General features: G+C 42.1%; 2 protein-coding genes across 3 annotated transcripts in view; both read right to left on the reverse strand.

Moving 5' to 3' along the window:
• LOC137371150 (A-kinase anchor protein 17A-like) overlaps positions 1 to 19268 on the reverse strand; it is a 36892-nt gene extending 17624 nt beyond the window's left edge. For both annotated transcript variants that reach the window (XM_068033182.1, XM_068033181.1), the window contains exons 1-2: positions 19184 to 19268; positions 266 to 1047 (exon numbers count right to left, since the gene is read on the reverse strand). In XM_068033182.1, coding sequence (XP_067889283.1) covers positions 266 to 1024 — 759 coding nt within the window. In that variant the 5' untranslated portion in view covers positions 1025 to 1047; positions 19184 to 19268. The remainder of the gene's footprint in view (positions 1 to 265; positions 1048 to 19183) is intronic.
• Positions 1 to 19273, reverse strand: part of LOC137371151 (acetylserotonin O-methyltransferase-like) — a 69660-nt gene extending 50387 nt beyond the window's left edge. The window contains exon 1 of the mRNA XM_068033184.1: positions 19184 to 19273. The gene's annotated coding sequence lies outside the window, so the exon portion shown is untranslated. The remainder of the gene's footprint in view (positions 1 to 19183) is intronic.
• Between the last annotated feature and the right edge of the window lie 1157 nt (positions 19274 to 20430).

Below are 20430 nucleotides of genomic sequence, written 5' to 3' on the forward strand. Positions count from 1 at the left end.
TGACCAAGCCCCTGGTCGGTTCACCTAATACCTCAAGTGGCTTGGCATCATATTTTGTTTTATCGTGCTCTTGTGAAGTTTCTTGGGATGTTTTATTATATTTTTATAGTACCTTTAATGTACGTTGTTGTTTTAGAAAAAAGCTACATCATTAACTATATCCCATGCATCATGCTAATGAATCCAACTTGCACTTTTTCCATTGCTCTTGTATCCTTTCTCTAATGGAGTGCCCAAAATGGCACAGAATGCATGAAGCACTCACCTTTAAGCTGCAGGCCACTGCCTTTGCATCATCACCTTTGTACAACAGTTTCATTCCCCTCAGGGCATCCATTGCCTTCACAAACCCTATGTACTCTTGGTACTGCACGTATGCTTCAAAGTTCAAGTGGCCTCCGAAGGTGAAGGTGTGAAAGTTCTTCCCAGTCATCTCCTCTCTGTAAGGGTCCAGCATTGGAATGTCCACATTTCGGATCTGCCCGAAGGTTTCAAATACCTTGCGCAGAATGAAATCACTTGGCTTCTCTGAACTGGAGTTCTTCAGAGCGAACCACTTGCATGGCAGTCCTTCCAAATGTATAGTATCCGGCCTCTCACCTGGTAAAGTCTCATTTATGTCTTTGGCATCCCGGAAGAAAGAATCCCAGTCATGACGGGTCGGGAAGTCTATTTTAACCTCGGCAGCTCGCACTTTTAAAGTGTCTGTGAAGCCACTGAGTTTAATGGTCTTGCCGTCCAGTTTGGACAGGAAGGCTTTCACCATGTTCTTGTTTTCAACTTCCCCTTCGAAGCGAACAAAATCCATTGTGCTCTTGGACACACGAAGTGTAGCGAACTGCTCGGGGTGAACCATGTACTTGAGTCTCTCCATCACCTCCCAGTTTGATATGGATTTTCCTGGCTGTTTCAGCTGAGGGAGTGACACGCTAAGAGTCAGTTTAGCGATTGGCTTCAGGAATAAACCCTGTGGGGCAAAAAGCTCTACAGCCTCTGAAGTATCATGCACTATTGTAGCTGCCATCGTAACAGTGGCCAGGAATCTATCTGGAAAAGGAAAGAATGTGTGTTAATTGGAGTAAGATAGCACTTTGCTGCAGTCAAGAGATAACGGGACCCTTGCCCATATCCATACCAGCTCACTCGAATCTCAGACTGTTCTTCTGGATTGGGTGGATTTTCTAAAAAGGTGATAAACCAGATCCAGGGGACTATAGGCCCAGTAAGCTTGTCAGTTATAGAGAAGATGCTTGAACAGATCATGAATATTCTCTTTCGCTGGATAAAGGAGTCATCAGACATTCAACATAGCTTCTGGAAAATAAGGCCGTGTTAATTACTAATTAGCAGGAATCTTTTATACAAATTCCAAGGGTATTGGTTCAATCTATTGAAGTAAACACTGCCTTGGATTTTCATAAAGCTTTTGATAAGGCACCTCATAACATGTAACTCTGCAAAACAGGATCTTTTGGAATCAGTGGGAAGTTGACAAATTTTAGGATTTGGCTGCACTGCTCTAGGTAGAAAGTTGTTCTTAACAGCCTGGATTTACTTGGAGACCAGTGATGTCTCACAAGGATCAGTGTTAGTAAAAGGCAGTGACCCTAACGGTATAAATAACTCAGATATAAATGTCAGGGGAATGATCCACAGGTTCATGTATAGCACAAAAATTTGTGCGAGTGTTAAGAGAATGCAGAAGAGAAGAAATTTCTGTAAGCAGATTTAAAACGCTGGGAGGAGTAACTCTGGAAAATTGTATTTAATCTAGCTAAGGGTAGCATTATACATTTGGACAGGACCAGCACAAATACTTCAATTTTACATGGAACTGAATTGAAAGCAGTTGAAAGAAAAGGATCTTTGCATTAATAATTTATAATTTCCTAAACATTCAGGACCAGTGTTGAGAAGTGATAGTCAAATAGGGTATTAAATTGTATTAACAGAATTATTCAATATAAAATAATACACACCATTTTGTCCCGTACAACACCTTGGCTAGACCTCATTCAATAAGATTGTGGCTGATCTTCAACCTCAACTCCACTTTCCTGCCCGATCACCATATCAATTCTCTCAGTGTCCAAAAATTTAATCGATCTCAGTCTTGAATATATGCAATGAATATACACAATGTCAAGCATCACAACTATGTAGGACAAGCATGATGGACCATATGGCATTTGTCTGCTCATAATTTTTGTATGTACATAAAAATGTATTTTACTTGTCCATTTACCTTTAGTTCCCCTTATGGCTTAGAAACATAGAATGATACAGCGCATAAGGAAGCCGTTCAGACCATCATGTCTGGGCCAGGTGGAGTTATCCAATGAATCTCAATCCCTACCCTTTCCCATAGTCCTGTGAATTTTTTTCCCAAATTTTTATCCCGTTCTCTTTTAAAAATTAATATTGAATTTGTTTCCATCACACTTTCAGGCAGGACATTCCAGATCACAACAACTTGCTGCCATAGAGTCATTTATTGCACATAAGGAGGCCATTTGGCCCATCAAGTCTATGCTGGTGCTGTGTAGAACAATCTAGTCATTCTCATTCCCTTGCTCTATTCCCGTAGCCCTGCAAGTTTATTTCCAAGTGGCCATCCAATTTCCTTTTGAAATCATTGATCGTCTCTGTTTCCACCACCTTCGTGGGCAGCGAGTTCCAGGTCATTACCATTTGCTGCGTTAAAAAGTCCTGCCTCACATCTTCCCTGCATCTCTTGCCCAAAACCTTAAATCTAGATCTCCTAGTACTAGTCCCTAGTTTTTCTTTGTCGACCTTATCCCAACCTATAATAACCTTGCACGCCTCTATCAAATCTCGCGTCAATCTTTTTTCCTCCAAGGAGAACAATAAAGGTCTCAAGTCACCTCTGGTTCTTTTGCCAATCACAAATCTGTGTTCTCTAGTTAACGACCCACCCTTATGCCAGTGTAAACAGTTTCTCCTCATTTACTCTTACCCAAACCATTCATGATTTGGAAAACCTCTACGAAATCTCTTCTCAAACTTCTCTGCTCTAAGACGAGCAACACCAGCTTCTCCAGAGAAATGAAGTCCCTCATTGCTGGTACCATTCTAGAAGATCTTCTCTGCAACTTTGCCCAGGCCTCAACATCCTTCCTACAGTGAGGTGTCCAGAACTGAACACACTACTCCAGCTGAGGCCTAACCAGTGATTTTTTATAAAGGATCAGCATAACTTCCTTGCTTTTATACTCTATGTCCCTATTAATAAAGCCAAGGATCACTTTTTTTAAAAAGCCTAAAAAAAACTTGCACTGCCACCTTCAAATATCCGTGTAAAGCCACCCCCAGGTTCCTCTGTTCCTGCATTCTCTTTAAAATATCATTTAGTTCGTATTGCTGCTCCTCGTTCTTCCTGCCAAAATGTACCACTTCAGACTTCTCTGTGTTAAGTTTCATGTGTCTGCCATTTTACCAGCCTATGTCCTCCTGAGGTCTGTTACTATCCTCCTCATTATTTTCGATGATTCGGAGTTTTGGATCATCTGCAAACTTTGAAATTATGCCCTGTATACCCAAGTCCATTTATTAATTAGTACAGTGGGTAAACAATGCGAGTGAAAGAGGCCATAAAGGACCCAAATCCATCTTTAGTTTCTCATGACAGCTGATCTCAGCTGGCCCAATACAAGTGACCTGAAGGCTAGGGAGAGGGCAGAGAAAAATATTTCTAACAGCTTGTTACTTTAGTCCCTGTACCTCCACTATAGCCCTGAACTTACCCCTCTCTTTATTAGTTTTGTTCCAATTTCCCCATATACCGCTGCCAAGCTCAACTCCACCATGAGACACCTCTTGCCCCCCTGACCCCACTCTCACTATCATGCTGACCACCCAACTTCCCTCCTTGGCCCTCCTGCTAGCTGATCTTTTAAATGTTCTCCTCTTCTCTGATACAGTCCTGTTCCCTTTCCAAATTGCCACCATCACCCCCGTACTCAGAAAGAACCCATCATCAACTCTGGTCAGCTCTTCTCTGAGCTTTCGTTCTGCGTTACAAAGGCCCCAACTTACAAATGGCTCCTTTTTCTGTGAAGCTGGAATTGAGTCTCATCTTACTACCTACTACAACAATGGGGTGAAGGGAGCTTAGCAGGGGCACATGAGGAAAGAGAGAGAGTGAGTGCGTCCATGTAAGGCTATGGTGGAGGTGCAGGGGCTAATGCTAAAATCTGTTATAAATATCTCACAACATTTTGTCCTTTTCAGGATCTCAAACTCCACAAACTCTATCAGCCTCGGTCTCCTCTTCCCCCTGCAATCCAGCAAGGACCCACTGGGATCGGTTTTGGGACCTCTCGTTTAATATCTTCATTAATGCGCTGGAGATAGGAATCACAAGCATTATGGCTAAATCTACAGGTGATACAAAAGCTAACAAAAGTGGATGCCAAAATCCTATTATAAATATATTTTTAAAATATATTCATAGGTCAAAAGTGTCTACTCCAGGGAATAAAACAAATAGTCTTAGAAGCCTTTCAATAGGAGCAAGACTCAAGGTGTTACACCTGTTTCAGCACAATGAGACACAGATTCCTCTTCCACTTCCAAATACCCCTGTCCTTTAACTGTTCAGCATGCAACCCTTTAAATCTTTTCCCATGAAAATAGCAACAACTAGGGAGTGAAATGTTGACAGTTTAATCCAGGGAAGATATGAAAAGCATTCCAAGATATGACAATCCAAAGCATGGGAGCAGATTTGCATCCAATTGCATGCGTTTCTCTCCCATGCAGATTACTTATGGAATTGATCTCAGTGGCATAAAGTACAACTTCCAGCCAGCAATTTACACCCATGCAATCAGGTCAGACTGTGATTAAGCAGCAATGCACTTGGATTATAACCTATAAGCTCTAGAAACTTGCAAGTGAACAGCTGTGGGATCTATTAGCTTAAACCTTAAGAACTACATTTATTCTTTTGACACCTATTACTGCAATTAGCATTCTTGGCAGAAAGAAAAAAAAACAAATTATCACTGGAACCACAGCATATAACAAAGTAGTTTTAAAGTCAGTCTTTACAGCCAATTTAAAAACCCAGGCTTTACAGGCACTGTTTATTTTGTGTTTAAAAATAAAAACTGAAGAGAAAAGCTTAAAAAGCCAGGATAAATTCAGCTAAAATCAGTATTTATTTTGAACATCACTGAATTTCAAGAAAATAGGAGACCAACAAGGCACAGTTGAACTAAAGGACAACCCAGGATTATTTACATCGCTCACAGACAATACTTCTAGCACCTCCATGGCTATTCCAAGAATTCTGCTGTTAAGGTACTTTTGCCTCTTCTTTAGATCACCTCCCCCTTACACCTCAAGTACTGGACAACACTTCCATTGCTCATACTTCAGCTGATGATGGCCTCAAGGTCACACTTTGCTTCTGCTCTCAGCTACTTAAGAGAGAGCTTATTAAACAGACTTTAAGCGATCTGACAAGTAATATCAGTAAGTGAATTTACCTCAGCTGATTTCACCTCCAGAAACATCCCAGCACTTATAACCATCGGACGATACAGCACCAGACTACATTTAAAAAAAAATTACAAACATGCTAAAAGCTGCAATACTTTCAATGTACATTTGCCAGGGGCCAATCATACTCAAGTGAACGGGCAGCACAGAAAATATGGAACACATACGAGAACTGTGAGGTAATACCTATCAGGAAAGGATGAACAGACTGGGTCTCCTTTCTCTTGAAAATAGACGGCTGAGGAATGTTAGAGGTCTTTACAATTATGAAAGGTTTTGATACAGTAGATACAAGAGTGTTTGTGTTCATTTGTGGTTAAGAGGAAAACTAGAGGCCATCAATGATAGTCACCAAGAAATCCACAAGGGAATTCAGAAGGAACTTTTTTACCAAGAAAGTTGCAAGAATGTGGAACTCGCTACCACAGGGAGTAATTTAGCAGAATAGCATAGATGCATTTAAGGGGAAGCTAGATAAGCACATGAGGGATAAAGGAATTGAGGGTTATGTTGATAGTTAGATGAGGATGAGGGGAGGCTTGAGTGGAGCATAAAGGCCAGAAGGGACTGGCTGGAGCAAATGCCCTGTTTCTGTGTTGTATACTCTATGTATAGAGTATACATACTTTCTGGCAGGCAGCCATAAAGACGGGGCTAAAGTGTGGCGAGTCGAAAAGACTTAGCAGTTGGCAGGAAAAAAGACAGAGGCGCAAGGGGAGAGCCAACTGTGTAACAGCCCCGACAAACAAATTTCTCTGCAGCACCTGTGGAAGAGCCTGTCACTCTAGAATTGGCCTTTATAGCCACTCCAGGCGCTGCTTCACAAACCACTGACCACCTCCAGGCGCTTATCCATTGTCTCTCGAAATAAGGAGGCCAAAGAAGAAGAACTCTATGTAATTTTAGAGGGATGGGGAATGAAAGAAATAAGGGGAAAAAAAAAAAATCATACATGGATGGGGAGACAAAGCGATGAAAGAAACTGAAGGAAAAGGAGGCCACATTCGAAACAGCTCAGTTACAAAGGAGACCCATGAACAGGCAAAACAACTCTCTAACAATATTTGGTTGTCCCAAACCAAGGGACCCACACTGTGTTGATAAAACTTTATTATGGGTTAAATTGTAGCTGGTATGTGATTCTCTGGTATTTTCTTTAGCTTTTATTCCACAGTACACGTCATATGAATGTAACTCGGTGTTTGTTAGGGATTTAAATCTGTGCACCTCATTACTTCTGGGCAGCCTCTGCACTCAGTATTAACTCCAGGAAAATTTAGATCCCAAGTTTTAGCATGTTCAGTGTTTTCTCAAAAACTCAGTTCTGCTGGATTTGTACATTTGTTATTATGTAATAATTTTAAAAAGCACTTAAAACAACTTGCATTTATATAGCATCTTGAACATGGTAAACTATCCCAAGGTGCTCCACAGCAGCTTTATCAAACCAAAAAAAGAGATATAAGGACAGGTGGCATTTTAAAGAGTGTTTTAAAGACAAAGAAATTTAGGAATGGAATTCCAGAGCTTAAGATCTAGGCCGTTGAAGACATGGTTGCCAACAGTGGGGAAATTAAAAGCAGGGATTCACAAAAGACCATAACTGGAGTGCAGAAATTGTGGCGGGTTGTACAGCTGGAGGTCATTAGAGATAGGGAGGGCTGAAGCCGTGGAAGGTTTTGAAAACAAGAATGAGAATTTCAAAATTGAGACATTGCCAGACCGGGAGCCAATATAGGTGAGCAAGAACTTGGTGCGTGAATACAGATAGGCAAGACATGGGATATAATCTCCAGAGTTTGGCTTATTTACTTGAGGGACAGACATGATCAAGTTGCAGTGTCTTACTGATTCTCAAATGGCCAGTGATTATCTAGACCTACAGATGGATGTGTCTGGCATGATTTACCACAAACACACACAAGCAACGCAGATGAATTTTCAGGCAAAGTGCATAAGTACATGTTTCCTTTAGGTTTACATTTCTTACATTGAAGAGTTGCTGCAACATTGAGTTTTTTGCTACAGGGAACAGCAGAAGCATAGACCACTGCACCTTAAGTGAAAATTCAATAATTTAAGTAGAGGATGCTACAAATTATTTGGCCTATCCCTCACACCCTTTTAAAACAATGGTATAATGTTCACAGACCTGCAATCCTCTGGCACTGCGTTGGCATCCAGTGAGGATTTGAAGATGATCCGCAGCACATTCGCTATTTCCTCCCTGGCTTCCTTTAACAACCTGGGATGCAATCCATCCGGCCCTGGCGATTTATCCTCTTTCAAGGATGTCAGGAGAGAAGCAGCGGGAGAGGAGAGTATTTAAAAAGCGCGCCAGAACCTCGGAGACTCGGAGAGCAGCAGCGGGAGAGGAGCAGGAGGATCGGAGGCAAATCAAAAAGTGATTTCACAATCAACAGAGCGCGCGGGGAAACAGAAAGCAGGCCGGGGTGGGTATAAAATCACAGAATAATACAGTGCAAAAGAGGCCCTTCGGCCCATCGAGTCTGCACCAATGCATTAAAGACAACTGACCTGTCTACCTAATCCCATTTGCCAGCACTTGGCCCATATCCTTGAATGTTATGACGTGCCAAGTGCTCATCCAGGTACTTATTAAAGGATGCGAGGCAACCCGCCTCTACCACCCTCCCAGGCAGGGCATTCCAGACCGTCACCACCCACTGGGTAAAAAAGTTCTTCCTCAAATCCCCCTTAAACCTCCTGCCCCTCACCTTAAACTTGTGACCACTCGTAACTGACCCTTCAACTAAGGGGAACAGCTGCTCCCTATCCACCCTGTCCATGCCCCTCATAATCTTGTACACCTCGATCAGGTCACCCCTCAGTCTTCTCTGCTCCAGCGAAAACAACCCAAGCCTATCCAACCTCTCTTCATAGCTTAAATGTTCCATCTCAGGCAACATCCTGGTGAATCGCCTCTGCACCCCCTCCAGTGCAATCACATCCTTCCTATAATGTGACGACCAGAATTGCACACAGTACTCCAGCTGTGGCCTTACCAAAGTTCTGTACAACTCCAACATGACCTCCCTGCTTTTGTAATCTATGCCTTGATTGATAAAGGCAAGTGTCCCATATGCCTTTCTCACCATCCTATTAACCTGCCCTTCTGCCTTCAGAGATCTATGGACAAACACGCCAAGGTCCCATTGTTCCTCAGAACTTCCCAGTGTCAGGCCATTCATTGAATACTTCCGTGTCACGTTACTCCTTCCAAAGTGCATCACCTCACACTTTTCAGCGTTAAATTCCATCTGCCACTTTTCCGCCCATTTGACCATCCCGTCTATATTTTCCTGTAACCTAAGACACTCCACCTCACTGTTAACCACTCGGCCAATCTTTGTGTCATCCGCGAACTTACTGATCCTACCCCCCACATAGTCATCTATGTCATTTATATAAATGACAAACGATAGGGGACCCAGCACAGATCCCTGTGGTACGCCACTGGCTTTCAGTCACTAAAACAGCCGTCTGTCATCACTCTCTGTCTCCTACAGCTAAGCCAATTTTGAATCCACCTTATCAAGTTACCTTGTATCCCACGTGCATTTGTTTTCTTGATAAGTCTCCCATGTCGGACCTTGTCAAAGGCTTTGCTGAAATCCATGAAAACATCAACTGCACTACCCTCATCTACACACCTGGTCACATGCTCAAAAAATTCAATCAAATTTGTTAGGCATGACCTCCCTCTGACAAAGCCATGCTGACTATTCCTAATCAAATTTTGCCTCTCCAAGTGGAGATAGATTCTCTCCTTCAGAATTTTCTCCAGTAGTTTCCCTACCACTGACGTGAGATTCACTGGCCTGTAGTTCCCTGGCTTATCACTATAACCTTTCTTAAATAGTGGGACCACATTAGGTGTTCTCCAGTCCTCTGGCACCTCCCCCGTGGCCAGAGAGGAATTAAAAATTTGGGTCAGAGCCCCTGCAATCTCCACCCTCGCCTCCCACAGCATCCTGGGACACAAATTGTCCGGAGCTGGAGATTTGTCCACTTTTAAGTCTTCCAAAACCTCCAATACCTTGTCTCTCCCTATGACAATTTGCTCAAGAACCTCAGTCCCTCTCTCTAAGTTCCATATCTACATCCTCATTCTCTTGAGTGAAGACAGATGTGAAGTATTCATTCAACACCCTACCAATGTCCTCTGGCTCCACCCACAAATTTCCCCCTTGGTCCCTAATGGGTCCTACTCTTTCCCTGGTTATCCTCTTCCCATTGATATACTAAGAGAATATCTTGGGATTTTCCCTACTAATAGTATACCAGTAAGCTTTTAATTTAAACTAAGTTAATCGAATATAAAATAAGACTTGAACAATTCATTAGCATAAAAACTAAGGCGTATTTCATAATTTATTATAATATAGAGAGAGAGGGGGGGACCAGTCGGGGGGTATTGGTTCAAATTAGGAGCTGGGTAATTAAAATGTTTTCAATCATAGCAGTGTAACAGTAAGTTTTATAAAAGAGTATAAGCACAGAGCACGACTAGAAGTATTAATTACAATTGATTGTTTTAACAGGTACTTTTAATTTAATTTAAATCAAACATAGCATCAAACATCCAAATAGTTAACATTTGAATTAATTAATTAAATAGAATAGAGATGGCTGGGCAGGCGATGTGTTGCAGCTGTAGTATGTGGGAGCTGGTGGACGCCGGTACGATCCATGGTGGCCACATCTGCAGCAAGTGTTGGCTGCCCGAGGACCTTCAACTCAGTTGATGAGCTGGAGTCCGAGCTATGGACACTGCGACACATCAGGGTGGGGGAGAGTTACCCAGACACTGTGCTTCAGGAGACAGTCACACCCCTTAGATTAATTACATCAAATTTGGACCGTGGTCAGGGAAAGGAGGGTGTGACTGCGAGTGAGGCAGGTATGGAGATCCAGAATTTAGGAGGAGCCTCAGCCAGTGCCCTTATCCAAGGTTCTTGCTGAGCACAGCACTGTGGTTCAAAGCGCCATTCAAGTGGGGGGGAGAAAAGAGAAATGTAGTAGTAATAGGGGATAACATAGTTAGAAGACTTGATACTGTTCTCTGTAGCAAAGACAGAGAGTCCTGAAGGTTATGTTGCCTACCCGGTGCCAAGGTTAAGGGCATCTCTTCTGGGTTGGAGAGAAACTTGGAGTGGGAGGGGAAGGATCCAGTTGTCCTGGTCCATATAGGTACTAATGACACAGGTAGGAGTAGGAAAGCAATTCTGCTGAGGGACTATGAGCAGCTCGGGGCTAAATTAAAAAGCAGAACCTCAAAGGTAATAATCTCCGGATAACTATCGAAGCCACGTGCGAATTGGTGTAGGGTAAATAAGATTAGAGAGGTAAACGAGTGGCTCAAAGATTCGTGTGGGAGAAACAGGTTCCAATTTATGGGGCACTGGCACCAGTACTGGGGACGGGCTTCATTTGAACCATGCTGGGACCAGTATCCTGGCGAATCGTATAACTAGGGTTGTAGATAAGACTATAAACTAATTAGTTGGGATGGGGGGTGGGGGGTTCAAATGAAGGGAAGTCTGAAAATTCAAAAAGAAATGAGAGAGCAGAGGTGCAGGGTAGTGAAGAGGCAGATGGTAATCAAAGTGTGACAGGAAGGGGCAGAAAATATAAGCAGAAGAGTGCAGCAGAAATTAGAACCAGAATGAATAATAATGGTAAAAAGTCAAAGCTTAAGGCTCTTTATCTGAAAGCACGCAGCATTTGTAACAAGATAGACGAGCTAACGGCACAAATAGAAATAAATGAATATGACTTGATAGCTATTACAAAGATGTAGTTGCAGGGTGACCAAGACTGGGAACTCAATATTCAAGGGTATTCAACATTCCGGAAAAATAGGCAAAAAGGAAAAGGAGGTGGGGTAGCTTTGTTAATAAAGGAAGGTATTAGTGTGGTGGTGAGTAGTGATATAGATGCAATAGATCGTGATGTGGAATCAGTTTGGGTGCAAATAAGGAATAGCAAAGGGAATAAATCATGGGTGGGAGTCGTCTATAGGCCCCTGAAGAGTTGCTTCACTGTAGGACAAAGTATAAATTGGGAAATAATGGAGGCGTGTAAGAAGGGCGCTACAATTGTCATGGATGATTTTAATCTGCATATTGACTGGACAAATCAGATTGGCAGAGGTAACATGGAAGACGAATTTGTAGAGTGCATCAGGGATTGTTACTTTGAGCAATACGTTGCAGAACTTACCCGGAAACAGACTATTTTAGATCTAGTAATGTGTAATGAGGTAGGATTAATAAGAGATATCGTAGTTAAGGATCCTCTGGGGGGTAGTGATCACAACATGGTAGAACTTAAATTCAGTTTGAGCTCGAGCAACTCGGGTCTCAAACCAGTGTCCTCAACTTAAACAAGGGCAATTACGGAGGTATGAAGAAAGAGTTGTCTAAAGTGGGCAGAGAAAATAGACTAAGGGGAAGGTCACTGGATGAGCAGTGGCAGACATTTAAACAGATATTTCATAATGCTCAGCAAACATTTATCCCGGTCAAAAAGAAGGACTCGATGAGAAGGATGAAACATTTGTAGTTAACAAAGGCAGTCAAGGAGAGTATCCAATCAAAAACTAAGATATACAAAGCAGCGAAAACTACTGGTAGGCCAGAGGATCAGGAATTTTTTAGGAACCAACAGCAGATGACTAAAAAGCTAATAAAGAGGGAGAAAATTGATGAAAGTAATTTGGCAAGAAATATAAAAACAAACAGCAAGAGTTTCTATGGGTATATAAAAAGAGAGCAGCTAAAGTGAGTGTGGGACCATTGGAGGATGCGACTGGAGAATTGATAACGGGGAACAGGGAAATGGCAGACAATTTAAACCAATATTTTGCATTGGTCTTCACGGTGGAGAACACTATAAACATCCCACAGATATCAAATAAGCAAGGAGCTAACGGGAGGAAAAATCTTGTAACAGTCTCGATCACGAGGGACAAAGTATTTGACAAACTAATGGGACTTTTTTTTTAAATTCATTCATGGGATGTGGGCGTCACTGGCCAGGCCAGCATTTATTGCCCATTCCTAATTGCCCTTGAGAAGGTGATGGTGAGCTGCCTTCTTGAACCGCTGCAGTCCATGTGGGGTAGGTACACCCACAGTGCTGTTAGGAAGGGAGTTCCAGGATTTTGACCCAGCGACAGTGAAGGAACATTGATATAGTTCCAAGTCAGACAAGTCTCCAGGACCTGATGGCCTGCATCCAAGGGTTTTCAAAGAAGTGGCTGTAGAGATAGTGGAGGCATTGATCGAAATATTCCAGAGCTCACTGGATTCCGGGAGGGTCCCAGCAGATTGGAAAACCGCTAATATGATGCCCCTGTTCAAGAAGGGAGGGAGACAAAAAGCTGGAAACTATAGGCCAGTCAGCCTAACATCAGTCATTAGGAAAATGCTAGAGTCCATTATTAAGGAAGAAATAGCAGGACATTTAGAAAAGCTTAACACAATCAAACAGAGTCAACATGGTTTTGTGAAACGGAAATCATGTTGGACAAATTTGCTAGTTCTTTAAGGATATAACAAGCAGAGTTGATAAAGGGAAACTGGTAGACGTAGTGTATTTGGATTTCCAGAAGGCATTCGATAAGGTGCCACATAAAAGATTACTGCACAAGATAGGAGCTCACGGTATTGGGGGTAATGTATTAGCCTGGATCGAGGATTGGTTAACTCACAGGAGAGAGAGAGAGAGAAGAGTCAGGATTAATGGGTCTTTTTCAGGTTGGAAAGAAGTAACTAGTGGAGTGCCACAAGGATCAGTCCTAGGGCCTCAATTATTTACTATCTATATTAATGGCTTGGAGGAGGGGGCAGAGTGTAATGTTTTGCTGACAATACAAAAATAGGTGGATGGGCATGTTGTGATGAGGACATAAGGAATCTGTAAAGGGATATAGATAGGCTGAACGAGTGGGCAAAGACTTGGCAGATGGAATTAAATGTAGGAAAGTGTGAGGCCATGCACTTTGGTAGGAAGAATCAAAGGCAGACTATTATTTAAATGGAGAGAGACTCCAAAAAAGTGCACCAAGTAATTAAGAAGGCAAATGGAAATTTGGCCTTTATTGCTAGGAGATTGGAGTTTAAAAATAGGGAAGTCTTGTTACAACTGTACAGAGTGTTGGTGAGGCTGCACCTGGAGTACTGCATAGAGTTTTGGTCCCCATATTTTAAGAAAGGATATACTGGCATTGGAGGCAGTTCAAAAAAGATTCACTAGGCTGATTCCTGGGATGAAGAGGTTGACTTATCAAGAACAGCTAAACAGTTTAGGCCTTTATTCATTAGAGTTTAGAAGAATGAGGGGTGAAACATAAAAACATAGAAAATAGGAGTAGGCCCTTCGGGCCTGCTCCGCCATTCAAAAAAGATCATGGCTGATCGCCTAATTCAGTACCCAGTTCCCGCTTTCTCCCCACATCTCTTGTCCAGTCCTGTTAGAATTTTATAGGTTTCTATGAGATCCCCTCTCATTCTTCTAAACTCTAGTGAAAATAGGCCTCGTCAACCCCATCTCTCCTCATAAGTCAATCCTGCCAACCCAAGGGTCAGCCTAGTAAATCTTCTTTGCACTCCCTCCATGGCAAGAACATCCTTCCTCAGATAAGGAGACCAAAACAAATACCCCAGATGTGGTCTCACGAAGGCCCTGCAGTAAGACATCCTTGCTCCTGTACTCAAATCCTCTTGCAATGAAGGCCAACATACCATTCGTCTTCCTAACTGCTTGCTGCACCTGTATGATTGCTTTCTTATTGAAACGTACAAGTTTCTGAGGGGGCTTGACAGGGTAGATGTTGAGAAGATGTTTCCACTAGTGAGGGAATCTCTAACTAGGGGACATAGTTACAGAATAAGGGGACACTCATTTAAAACCAAGATGCGAAGGAATTTCTTCTCTCAAAGGGTAGTGAATGTCAGAAATTCTCTACCCCACAGAGTTGTGGAGGCTAGATCACAAAGTATTTAAAGAGGAGGCAGATAGATTTATGAAATATCAGGGAGTTGAGGGCTATGAAGAGCTGGCACGAAAGGGGAGTTGAGGTCTGGGGCAGATCAGCCATGATCTTATTGAATGGTGGGGCAGGTTTGAGGGGCCGAATGGCCTACTCCTGCTCCTATTTCTTATGTTCCGGTACTTGCTCTCTCATTATGCTTATCTTTCACACTCCTCTTATACCACAATGTGTGCATCAGCCCTCTCCTTTGTGAAGACAGACAAAAAATTAATTAAGAACCCTGCCCACATCTTCTGCATCCACACAAGTTCCCTTGTACATCCCTGATAGGCCCTACCCATTCCTTAGTTATCCCCTTGCTCTTAATGTACTGATTTCCTTTTTTACTTCGCCCCTGCACTTTTTATACTCCTCTCGGCTTTCTAAAGTATTACGTTTTTTGTGATCGTCATCAGCTTTCTTTTTCTGCTTTAACTTACCCTGTATGCTTCCAGATAACCAGGGGGCTCTAGATTTGGCTGTACCACCCTTTATCTTTGTGGGGACATGCCTACACTGCGTCTGGAGAATCTCACTTTTGAATGTCTCCCACTGGTTTACCACTGATTTTCCTTCAAGTAGCTGTATCCAGTCCACTTTCACCAGATCACCTCTCAGTTTTGTAAAATTTGCCTTCCCCCAATTTAATGAGTAGATTAGATTAGAGATACAGCACTGAAACAGGGCTTTCGGCCCACCGAGTCTGTGCCGAACATCAACCACCCATTTATACTAATCCTACACTAATCCCATATTCCTACCAAACATCCCCACCTGTCCCTATATATTTCCCTACCACCTACCTATATTAGTGACAATTTATCATGGTCAATTAATCCATCAACCTGCAAGTCTTTTGGCTTGAGAGAGGAAACCGGAGCACCCGGAGAAAACCCACGCAGACACAGGGAGAACTTGCAAACTCCACACAGGCAATACCCGGAATTGAACCCGGGTCCCTGGAGCTGTGAGGCTGCGGTGCTAACCACTGCGCCACTGTGCCGCCCCAAGTCTCTTGAGCCTGCCATTCAATAAAATCACTGCTGATTATCTACATCAACTCCACTTTCCTACCCGATCCCCATATCTCTCGATTCCCTTAATACTCAAAAATCCATTGCTCTCAGTCTAGAATATACTTAGCGACTGAGCATCCACAGTCCTCCGAGGTAGAGAATTCCAAAGGTAACTCTTTATCTTATCAAAAGACACAGCTTTTCCCCTTCTTCTCTAACATTTAGTGAAGTTATCACTAATTGATCAGAGCACTGAGTTCAGCAAATGGCCTTAAGCGAAAGTGATTCTGGTTGTAGGGTTAGAAGTTATGAGTTGGCTCCATTTCGTCAGAGGACATGATCTGCTTTCTATCCTCTGTCCATGCCACTCCAGTTGACTGCTCGAAGGCAGACAACATTGTCTTGGTGGTCACTTTTCCTTTAATCAAAGATCTTACTGTAATTTTGGAACACGTCACCACGGGGAATCAAACTTGCTTCCCTGTGTTACATGCTGCCACAGGTCACTGCTCCAGTATGACATCAGCAATCTATATTCCGTGTTGCCACCAGGTTTAATCAGCATCGTCATCTGAATTACACGCAAACCAAGTCACTATAAAATGCCAATATTCTTCCTGAGTGATGCTTTTAACTTATTACCTCAAAATTCTTCCACCATTAGTGCCAAACCTGTAACTACCAGCGCATCAGCCCAGTGGTACAGAGTTCAAAATGCTTTCTCAATGAAATCCAAGCTTGAGAAGAGATGTCCATAGCTTTACTACTGGGCTTTTTCTTTACAACTCAAATGGCCATAAAAAGGTCGCTTTTGCACCTCACTGAAATAGTTATTGAAAACATAGTACATGAAAAAGCTCAAGTATTCAAGATTACGTTTTTACTGAAGTACTGATGACAATACTTGATTATTTTTTCTGAAAATACGGTCATCAGTGGCATAGCTATGAGTGGTAAGAGAGCAGGAGATTATTTTCTGACTGGTGGAAAAAACAAAATAATTCACCAAAGCTATAAAATGTTACAATACAGGAACAGGTCATTCCAACAACAATTATTAATATTGCACTTTTAACTTCTAGCCATCAAATGTGTGCCAGTGTTTTTATTCCCCACCTGACCTATTATCACTCTCTTGCTTGAAGCCCATATTCCTCTTTTCAAACTAATTCCCCTTTTAAAGAATTTATGGTCCTACTTTAACAATGTGCGGCAGTGAATTTCAAATTCTAATCCCTTCACTGCAAAGAAACTTACAATTCTGTCAGCATCAATTTCTTGACTAGCAGTCATGCATTCCAGTGTCACTCGATAGTTTTGCATTGTGCATTGATCCAGGACACTTGTTATGTCTAATGATCTGGCCAAGAACAGGAAAAGTTCATTTCCAACAGTACGATGCCACCTGAATCTCTCGCTTTAGTTGCAGACTTCAAGCCTCGAGCGGATCATTTCTGCTGCTATTCGATCAGTTATTTCTTCTGCTCCTCTCACATAAGTGCCCATCCTTCACACGTGAGCCTAGATGGTACCTGGTTAACCATGGCCTGGGGGGTGGGTGGGTGGTTGTGGGTTGCCTTAACAGGCAACTGACATCCATACACATTCAGTTTCCAGAAACCATTCAATAACACCCTGATATACTTTCCCCTCCCTCAGCTGGAGCTGCCATGGACAACCAGAGTGCCACGCCACTCTATCTGAGTTCAGCACAAACAGGGATTATACCTAGGGCTCATCTCATCTACATAGCTCACCACTATACTAGACAGGATGCTTACCCACTGATCTATTGGTTTAGGTGTTGCTGCAATTAGTTGTAAATATTATTGAGTAGTATTTCTTGGCTAACACTGAACATTTTACAAAGCACAAGTGCCATTTAAAGGAAAGTACAAGCTGATGATCAGTTCCATCCAAAATCCAATTTTTAATCTGTCAGGGTCTTATTTGCACCTCAGTCTCTTCCCCAGGGAGACACAGAACATGTATTAAATGCCACACCTAAGATTATTTCATGTACAAGGTTAGTAAATTACAAGAGGAAAAAAAACTCATCAGGCTATCACAATCCAATCTGAAAAATTCCCTGACCATACAGCAAGTATGATCTTAAACTTTGTTCACTGAAATCAGTAAGACATTCTGGTCTCAAAGATACAGGTTAGCCCTCCCTCCTTTCCTGACAGAAAAGTACAGTGTAAATTATACAATCTAATTCTCTTAGCATTACAAAATAGTGTGGCTTCCAATTTATCAACAGCAAAACTACAGATCATGTATGACATTTATATAAATATTGTACAATGGCATATAACAATGTCCTTTGGCTTTGCCCATTGCATAAGGACTTAGTGATTTTCCCTTCAGTGCATCGGGGAGGCTGTAGGTACAGGTGTGGGACACTGCAGCTTTTTGAAGCTCCATCTAAATGGCAGATGTGTGCAGCTGCAGGCGTGAATGTGTCAAAGAATGGTAGTGCCCAAATAAGGAGTGTGCAACATATCAAAAATTTAGTATATGTAGATTAATGGTTATATAGAGGATTTATATATTTGTATTGTAGGATTATACAGCATACAAGGATGCCATTTGGCCCACTGTGTCTGTGCCAGCTCTTTGAAAGAGCTATTCAATTAGTCAAACTCTGTTGCTCTTTGCTAACATCTCTACACTTTTTTTTTTCCTTTTCAGATATATATACACAATTTCCTGTTGAAAGTTACTATTAAATATCCTTCAACTACACTTACAGGCAGTGTATTCCAGATTAGAACGCCTCACTGAATTAAAAGAAAATCTCATCTCCCCACTGGTTCATTTACCAATCATTTACTTAAGCATACATAAATAATCTGTCTTCTGGTTATTGACCCTCCTGCCGTTGGATATAGTTTAGAGTTATACAGCCATTTACAGCACCGAAGGAGGCCATGAGTCCATACTGTAAATCTAATCCATCAAAACCAGTCAAAATTTTGTACAGCTCTATTAAATATCCCCGTAACCTTGTCAGATTCAAGGAGAACAGCCCCAGCTTCTCCAATAACTGAAGTCCCACACCCTGGTGCCATTCTAGTAAATCTCCTCTGGACCCTCTCCAAGGCCTTGACACACTTCTGAAGATGCGATGCCCAGAACTGAACACAATGTTCCAGCTGAGACCTAACCAATGATTTATAAAAATTTAGCATAACTCGCTTGTTTTTGTACCCTATGTCTCTTATTAATAAAGCCAAGGCTCCCATATGCTACTTTAATTAGCCTTCTCAACTTGTCCTGCCACCTTCAAGGGTTTGTGTTCTTAGATTCCCAGGTCTCTCTGCTTTATCACCCCCTTTAGAATTGCACCATTTAGTTTATATTAACTCTGCCTATTCCTCCATCCAAAACGCACGTAGACATATGTGTGTGTGTATATATATATATATATATATCACTTTATTCCTACATGACTCCTAAATACGATTCAAAATAGGCTGAATTTCCACTTGAATAAAACTTAGACAGAATGCTGCAGCTCAGAGACTTGACGCCACAGCTTAATTGCTTTTATTTAAAACTGATTTCTCCCACTTACTATGTCATTAAGTTGCAGCTGACTTCGTTATACTGGGAGCCGGACTGTGGAAAAGGCCTCCTCACAACAGCAGCAATAGCGTCAGTGCGCCCGCTACGACTCAACTCAAGAAGGACCCCAACCTGCCAAAACGCCCGGCTAGCGCCTGATAAATTAATTTTTATAATTTTGCGTCAGTCTGTTCATGTATTTTTTTTGCATACTACTAACGGTGATGTTGCTTGGACGAGTTTCATCTGCTCATCCGAACGAACGCAGGCCAACATCTTAATTATAAGGAGATATTGCGTGACAGCTAAAAAAAAGCCCCAGAAGAGCGGGGCAAGCGCAGGACAGTGCGCATGCGTAATCACGCCTGGAGGATTGTTGTTGCCATCTTTTTGAGGGGCAGAATGCGGCCGGAAATAGCCGAGTGTACCCGAAGAGATGGTAGTCGAGCACTGCCACTGATGGGTTTGGGTAAACTGGAGTTCAATGGCATCAAAGTTGCAAAAATGTTTTCCATTCCACAGCAATACTATCTCTCAACAGCAGAGAAAACGAAATGAAACAAAATAGAAATTCCTGCTCAACACTGATGAATACAATTTTAGTAAACCACTTTTGCAGTTCAATTATAATTATTATTCACAACTTGCATTTATAGAGTGTCTTTAACATAGTAACGTGGCACAGCTGCAAAAGTTCCCCCAAGCACCAACAACAGCAATATGAACTGCCAGTTCTGAGGATGCCCGTACCAATCTCTTCAGTCATGCCAAGATCCACAGAAGACATACGCAAACAACGAAGAGCCCACCACGAGCAAAATGTCCAAAGGTGCTTCACAGGAGCATTATCAGACAGAATTTAGCATCGAGCCACATAAGGAGATACTAGGACTGGTGACCAAAACCTTGGTCAAAGAATTTTAAGCAGCAAATTAAAGCAGGAAAGAGAGTTGGAGAGGTTTAGTGATGGAATTCCAGAATTTAGGATCCAGGTGGCTGAAGGCATGGCCACCAATGGTGAAGCAATAAAAGTCAGGGATGGGCAAGAGGCCAGAATTAGAGGAGTGCAGAGTTCAGGAATAAAGGTGTCAAGGTTTAACATAAGTGTTTTCTTTATTATAATGTAATGGTCTCTTAAATAGCTCTTTTTCCTGCTTGGTTCTTATCAGCAAATGCTTTGCTGTATTCCAGCTCAATATGCAGGCAATATAGACAACTATTGCTGGAATTGTGCCTTCCCTCTGTTGCAGAGGCAAA

This window comes from Heterodontus francisci, chromosome 6 (assembly GCF_036365525.1).
Source record: "Heterodontus francisci isolate sHetFra1 chromosome 6, sHetFra1.hap1, whole genome shotgun sequence".
NCBI lineage: Eukaryota > Metazoa > Chordata > Chondrichthyes > Heterodontiformes > Heterodontidae > Heterodontus > Heterodontus francisci.